Source organism: Anoplophora glabripennis, unplaced genomic scaffold (genome assembly GCF_000390285.2).
Source record: "Anoplophora glabripennis isolate ALB-LARVAE unplaced genomic scaffold, Agla_2.0 scaffold1699, whole genome shotgun sequence".
Classification (NCBI taxonomy): domain Eukaryota; kingdom Metazoa; phylum Arthropoda; class Insecta; order Coleoptera; family Cerambycidae; genus Anoplophora; species Anoplophora glabripennis.
Genome location: NW_019417774.1, coordinates 13,016 through 20,884, shown reverse-complemented (window position 1 = coordinate 20,884; position 7,869 = coordinate 13,016). Strand labels below are relative to the sequence as shown.

Genomic DNA, 7,869 nt, shown 5'->3' with positions numbered 1-7,869 from the left:
ATTATGAAGGGATGAAGAGATCAGTTCATGTCTGGCACCCCTGTTCCTATAAAAATTCCTTTATTCTCATAAACTATTTATTTCAAATGTAATTTATTATAAATCCAATTTGTTTTTTAAATTCTACATATGTACTACATTTTACCTCTGTACGGGCCACTGTTGTTTACTTGTTTTTTGGAGGCGTAAAAAAACGCAGAACGGCTTCTGTAACATTCGATTTATTTTATACTTTGATTTTCTGTCTTTTACAATGGCCAACAATCAATGCGTGAAATATATACCATATTTATGCACTGAAATGTCAAGCTCTTAGTGACATATTCAAGCATCTGGAGTTTTTGTCTTAATTTATTCATGAAAACTATTCTTTGAATGAAAAAATATACGGTTGATTTAAAAAAACACGTACATACAATAATTTTATTTATACTATTAATGAACAAACAATATTTTCATATATCACTAGTAACGTTCTGCAGACACGTATTGATCACTGCCGTGACTGCTTTGTTCTCCAAGATTGTGAGGTAGTTTCCTTCAACTATATGGACGTCGACAGGTTTTTCGAAATACTTTGATAATCCATAATCTTCAGGAAGATTCGCCACACTAGCTTAAGTTGGTTTGATTAGTATTATGTTCGATTTCAGTTTGCTATAAGAGGGAGTGTAGGTGTTCATAGCTTTTGATCTCCTGTAGCTTCCATTGGCAATTAGTCTCTGGTAATCCACGTCGAGAGGAGTGTTGTGTTTGATTAATTCCAAAGCTAGGTTCAGGCTTTCGTCCCAGTTTGCACACTTCAAAATGGACTCCTATAAATATTTATAATAAGTATATTAGTTTGTTATTGCAAACATTAATTGTCTAGTTACCATTATTATTTAGTTACTACTATAGTAATTTTACTTTTAGAAGGTTCTTTGAACAAAGATTTGAAACCCTCTTCTATAAAAAATCATGAGATAAATCTTATTATCTTCGCAAAATTAAGAGGGTTGATAAACACTCTTATAACAATCATCCGCCTTATTTTATCGGATGTCAAGGGCGTGTTGGTGCGCTTTTAATCGCAAAAAATTACAGTACACTTCTGCATTGAAAGTAAGTTTTTGCTTGTTGTGATATATTACATGAAAGTGTTTGTGTATTATTTAAAGTATACTATATTCTTAGAAACAAACACATGGTTAAGATACGAACTATATATTAACACATTTTATTTACTTTTAAAATATCAGAAAGTTCTTTAAGCCATAAATCAATGAGTGTTATACACAATCTTCAAAAACAAAGTCCATGTGACACATAGACCTTATAAAGGTAAGGAATCGAGTATAGCTAGCGTATTGATGAACCCATGTTTGCAAGTATGTATTAAGGGGTTACTGTAAAATGTTCTCAGAAAAAATTGGGCATATCATCTGGTAAAGTGTTTTGTATGATCTAAGTTTATATAGAGGCTGTTGCAGAGCAACACGAAAACAAAAAAGAGTTGTTGTTGAAAAATCAAATTAAAATGATGACATGTTTTTCTAAATTCTATTAATCTATTTATGTAGTTGTACAACATTCAGGAAATAAAGAAAATTATTGAAATCAGCACAAGTGTTTATACAGTCCACTCTATCGAATAACATCATCCATCTTCTTGAAGCTGCTACCTAGATACCTTTCTTCTGAAGATGTAACAATGTTCTAATAGTTTTACGGATTTGTGTTGTGTACCCTCATCCCTCTTCAGAATAAAACGTCAGGTTTAAACATATGCAGCTGCTATTTAGTGCCTTGTGACAAGAACTAATAAAGTAACACTCGTACAGATATATTCAGGCCGAGTATGTATCCCATTTTATCATAATAACAGTTATGTTATTTCAGGGTTAAACGTTAAGGTTAACGTTAACTGTTAAGATATAACGTGCACGTTATTGAGGAATTAAGACCATTTTTAGCTTTGAAGACGCTTTTGTGTCGACATTTTTAATAATAATTATGCAAAATTATTATAAACAAGAGTCAGTATTAGACAAAAACACATATAACTGACTGATGTCTTTTAGGTTATGAAACATGAACAAATGCAAACTCGTAAATAACGAGTAAGTAGGTACGACATACGTTATCTTAAATTATAACAGTTTCTTAAAGGCAAGGAATTTGGTGTTGCTCTAGTTTAAAGTACGTGTTATTTGTCTAATGAAAATGAACGGCTTGTTAAATTTACATTTATTACTTGCCGGTTTTATAAACGCACATCGAAGGTAAGTTGTAAAATTTAAGTAACTTAGGTAAGTATTTACCCTAAAATTATTGTTAGGTTATATCAAACGAAGAAGGATCTAACAAGGAAACTACACCAACCCGAACTCTCCGATTTCCAATATTTTTATATACAGGCTTTCGAAAAGTAACGAATAAATTCATTATTTTTCGAAAAAATCCCCTGGCACCTCGATTTTGTTTTTAAAAAAGGCACTTTTTGACATACGATCCATATTTGTGACGTCATCGTTGTTCTAAATTAAATGTTCAAATTTTGCACCGTTGGCTGCTTGACAGTAGCCAAGACGATTAATAAATTCTTTTTGGACATTATCAATAACTTTAGGAGGTATACGATGTATCTCGTGACGAATTCTTGCTTTTAAATCTTCTGAATTAACCGGTCTAGTAACGTATATTTTGCTTTTTAAGTATCCCCACAAGAAATAATCTAGGGGGGTCAAATCAGGCGATCTGGCTGGCCACTCAATCGGTCCCCTTCTCCCTATCCAACGATTCGGGAACAGCTCATCTAAATACGCACGGACAGGTGTTTTTACATAATCATTATCATTTTCAGTATTGTGAAAATTAAATTTTAAAATCTTCAAACATTATTTTCTTGAAATTTTTGTTATGTAACACCATAATTTTTCATGATCTGTGTATGACACGCTCTTTCAAATGGCATGGTCAAAATAGGGGGTTGCTATTTAAAAAAATTGTCGATGACGTCATATCTCGAACAACGATGACGTCACAAATATGGGTAGTATGTCAAAAAGTACCTTTTTTAAAAATAAAATCGACGTGCCAGGGGATTTTTTCGAAAACTTCTCAATTTAAAAAATAATTAATTTATTCGTTACTTTTCGAAAACACTGTATTTTGTAGACTCGGTTGTAGAACATAAAAAATTAAATGACATTTTTTTATCGGCGGAAAAACATATTTAGGGGGTGAAATACATCCTTATTGTTCGTCCCCCAAAACAGTTTTTTCTAAATATCTGGGGTTCTAATCAATATTTTGGAATGAAAAAAAAATGGAAATTGTTCCTATAAAAAAAAAACAAAGGTTTCACATTAGATTCCGTGTTTGGAAGTTGCTACCTTTATTTTTTATTTCAGAAAAACTATATTTTTCAAACATTTTTTATATATAAAAAAATTCATATTTGTTAAAAGAAAGTAAAAAATATGATTTATGTAAATAAATTGATAAAATTAAGTTCTCTTTTTAAGGGGAGAACAACCCTCTAAAAATGTGCTAAAAATGTCTGTACGATTAAAATTAACAATGCAAAATAAAGTTTTTATTTTTTCTCTAATCATACGAATAATTTGTTCTATTAGCCGCAAACAGATTTAAACCGATGCAAATTACCCCTCATGTTCACCCCCAAAAACAGTATATCCGTGATATTTCGGGTACTAATAAATATTTTGGAATGAAACAAAATGCAAATTACCGAACCCGTTTTTGAGGGATGAACATCAGGGGTAGTTTGCATCAGTTTAAACCCGTTTTAGACCAATAGAAAAAATTATTAGTGAAATATCTATTTTTTTTTATAAGAAGTAATTTCATTCCAAAATATTGATTAGAACCCGAGCTGTTACAGAAATACTGTTTTTGGGGGTGAACATGAGGGGTAGTTTGCATCCGTTTAAATCTGTTTGCGGCTAATAGAACAAATTATTCGTATGATTATAGAAAAAGTAAAAACTTTTTATTTTGTAATGTTAATTCTAATCGTAGACATTTTTCGCTCACTAGGGGGTTGTTCGGGAACTTAATTTTACCAATTTGTTTACATAAGTTATATTTTTAATTTTTTTAACAAATATGAATTTTTTATATATATAAAAATGTTTGAAAAATATAGTTTTTTTGAAATAAAAATTAAGGGTTGCAACATATCTGTTTTTTTTTATATAAGAAATAATTTTGCATGTTGTTTTATTTCAAAATATTGATTAGAACCCCATATATTTAGAAAAAACTGACTTTAGGGGCGAACTTTGAGAATGTATTTCACCGACATATTATTTAATAATAATAATAATGCAGAATTATTATAAATACTCGTCTCAATAGACAAAAACACATACAACTAAAAGAGTTCTTTTAGGTTATGAAACATGAAACAAATACAACGTAGAGCGCAAATAACAGGTGTAATATCCTTCACTTTGTGAAATTAAACTCGAAACAATAAACAGTCACTTTATTGGTGTATCTTGTACAACCGTCTAATACCAACTAACTTAATCATTATTCTCGAAACATATCTTAACGTTACAGATTACATAAACATACTTTTTGTACATTACAGGGTTTCTCAATATTACCTATTATGTGAACATTCTATTTGTATACTACATCTCTATGTTTTTCCGACATTCTAAAAGTATTACATGGACAAAATAAATTTATTAAACAATACCGTATAATAATAATTACTTATACATATATTATTACAGTACCTATAATATAACCCCGAATAATAACAACATTATAAATATTGTCAAACTCACTCGCGTTGGTACAAACAGCTACCCGCTGAATCCCAACAACGAAGGTTCACTAAATAACGTTGTGCAAACCAAAATAAGATTTATTCTTCTGCTAAACAATGTTACAAATCTTTTGCATGGTTAACATACGTCAGTCAACAACAACTCTTGATTAATATAAAATAGTATTCAAGTAAGTATAAAAGTACAGATATCTTGACATTCTCCCACCTGAGGAGCATTTTTTTACATAAACAAATGTGACTCATTAAACTAAGATATCGGTACCATCATAGATATGAACCTGATAACAGATAAAATAAAACATAAACTATTAAATCTACAAAAATCGCTTAGGTCGCGTCACTCGACCACTACGCGTTAGTTTTGCAGGTACTTTGCTATGAAAAGACACTCCTTCAGTTTCACCATCACTACAGCCACCATCTGGACTCTGCGGTCTGACATCTTGCTGGATGGTAGACTGGGCTTCCCCGGAAGCACCTTCTTCAAACGAGCCTAAACATTCCAGAGGATAGAGACGGTGCGTAGGTCGCAAGATTTGTCCTCTAGCAGTATGCAATCTAACTAGCCTAATCTTCCCATCCTTGCCAGGTAAGAGTTTAACAACACGTCCTAATGGCCAGTCCAATCTTTTCCTATTGTCATCTCCCACCAAAACCACCTCACCTAAGGTGATTGGACGACAATCCCTTCCAGTATAATGAAGGTGCAACTGACCGAAATACTTATTTCTGAACCTCAATCTCAAATCATGTCGAAGTTGTTGTTTGTAGCGAAGTCGTTTGGTAAGAGAAGCTCTGTCAACTTCGTCGTAATCTGGTAAACCACTCTCCACTAGGTCTCGGAGAAACATCGATGGAGTAAGAGAAACTAAGTCACTTGGATCATTAGATATGTAAGTGAGCGGTCTCGTGTTTATTATGGATTCACAATCGCAAAGTACAGTCAATAAGTCTTCGTAATTCAAGGAAGATCGTCCGAGAACTTTTCGTAACAATTGTTTCATAACACTACCATACGCTCCCAAAAACCGCCCCACCATGGCGCAGTGGGTGGATTGAATAACCAAGAAATTCGTTGCACTGAAGTCTTTTCGGTAATTTTCTCCCAATCAAGTGTCGACTACGCATTTTCAGTCCCAACAAAATTTGTATCGTTATCACTATATATAGTCTTAGGTTGACCACGTCTCGCGACAAAACGACGAAACGCCCACGCCTTTTCACCAGTCTTTAAATACAAGGGCCCTGCCATATCCACGCCCATTACTTCGAACGCAACCGCGTTTCGGACTCTATCCAAAGGAAGTGGTGGAGGTTCTACAGTGAACGGTCTACAGTTGTACTTCTGACAAGTGACACATTTGGATATAGCCGCTTTCACAGTACCCAATAATTTTCACGCAATAGGCTTAAAAGGCTCTGCAGACCTATATGCGATTCACGCTGATGTACATCCAAAATCAAATTATCTACTACAGGGTATTTGGATGGTAATACGATAGGAAATCTAAACTTTCTATGGTCTTCTCTTCTTGATATTCGTGACTCAATGCGAAGAAGTCCATGTTCATCTCGGTGAGCAATTAACCCAGACAGTCTTTTATCTTTCTCACCAGAATAACTCTCTTGTTGTATAATTTTCAATATAAAAATTTCAGCATTGTTAATCTCATCAACTGTCAGTTTACCTACATATTCACTACAGTGTCTGGAATTATGGCTGAAACGTAGGACCCAGGCCATCATTCTCAAAGTCCGTGGATACTTGAAGAAATAGGTGAAATGCCAGTTATCTAACATAGCATTTAAGATCGTAGTAACAAGTTTCCTCTTTTCCTGACAAATCTCATTTTCATCACAAGTCAATATTTTCCTTGGCCAACAGTCGGGTTCTTCATACAGCCATTGTGGCCCCTCCCACCATCTTGACTCTAGTAAATGTTTCGGGGAGCAGCCTCGTGAGGGTAAATCAGACGGGTTGAAGGCACCAGGCACATGTCTCCAAGCATCAATGATGGACGCATCATTCACCAATAAGCTTAAGGTGCTTAGGGCTATATTGATTCCTTCCTTTTCTGCTTTTAATTTACCCATGATAGTCCAACCCAACTGTGTCTCGAAAGCTACCAATCCACAAGACAATACTTGATGATGGCCGGTGTATAATGTCCCCGCCACATCTGCTCCAATTAGCAATTCGATTGCGACGGATTCTTCCATATCTGGAACCTCAATACGCCTATGCTGCAATTCTTGGGACCAATCTCCATGATAAGTCGGGAGAACATTGCTGCAGATGGTGAGTTGATCGAGAGCCTCAAATGTTAAAGAATAACTGCCTATACATACGGTGACGTCATAGCAATAGTGCTTTGTCCTCTTTTCTGTGCCGCCAAACAGACAATGTATAATATTTTCCTGTCGCTTGGGCACATAACCTAATTGTATTGCTGTGCTCTTTAATATATAAGATCGTTGTAATCCACTATCAATTAAAGCATGCACAACACGTGATCCATTTTCACTTAGCAGCACAATTTTTAATGTCTGCAAAAAAACGTGAGTGTCCGTGCGATTTGCTAGCGTCTGATCTTTCACAGTCGGCACGCTGGAGCCTTTAGCACAATTCTCCTCAGTATCACCGGATTTTTCCTTAAGTTCCTGCTTCTTTTGTGGTAATTCAGGACATATCAGTGGCGCATGTGATCTTGTGCAAATTACACAACATAAACGGGCACGACATCTTTTTGCAGAATGCCCTGGCATCAAGCAACGAAAGCAAGCGTGGTTTTCAGTCAAAAGTCTTTTTTTTTCTTCAAAACTAAAATTACGAGCTTTAAAACACGAATTGCTCTTATGTGAACCAGCACAAAAAATGCATTTTGCAACGTCGCAATTCACTAGTCCCATTGCGGTAGGAACCACACCTGAAGCTTTCTCCTTTTTCTTCTGTACGGTAGCCAGGCCGAAATTCTCTGCAGCCAGAGAAATACGCTGCTCATTTTGCACCTCATTTTGTAGGAAAAGCATAAGATTTCTAAGGCGGTCGTCCAAATTAC

General features: G+C 34.6%; 1 protein-coding gene across 1 annotated transcript; it reads right to left on the bottom strand.

Moving 5' to 3' along the window:
• Positions 1–617: 617 nt before the first annotated feature.
• On the bottom strand, positions 618–5,850 carry LOC108916245. The gene is made up of 2 exons (XM_018722453.1): positions 5,182–5,850; positions 618–815 (listed from the first exon to the last, which is right to left on the bottom strand). Exons 1-2 carry the CDS (start codon positions 5,848–5,850, stop codon positions 618–620), a joined length of 867 nt encoding a protein of 288 aa, XP_018577969.1.
• Between the last annotated feature and the right edge of the window lie 2,019 nt (positions 5,851–7,869).

Excerpts from the sequence above, each read along its gene's own strand:
- LOC108916245 (XM_018722453.1), bottom strand. The coding sequence starts at position 5,850 with ATGGTGGGGCGGTTTTTGGGAGCGTATGGTAGTGTTATGAAACAATTG. Across the intron at positions 816-5,181 it reads GAGTGTCTTTTCATAGCAAA|GAGTCCATTTTGAAGTGTGC; the intron begins GTACCTGCAAAA and ends AAATATTTATAG.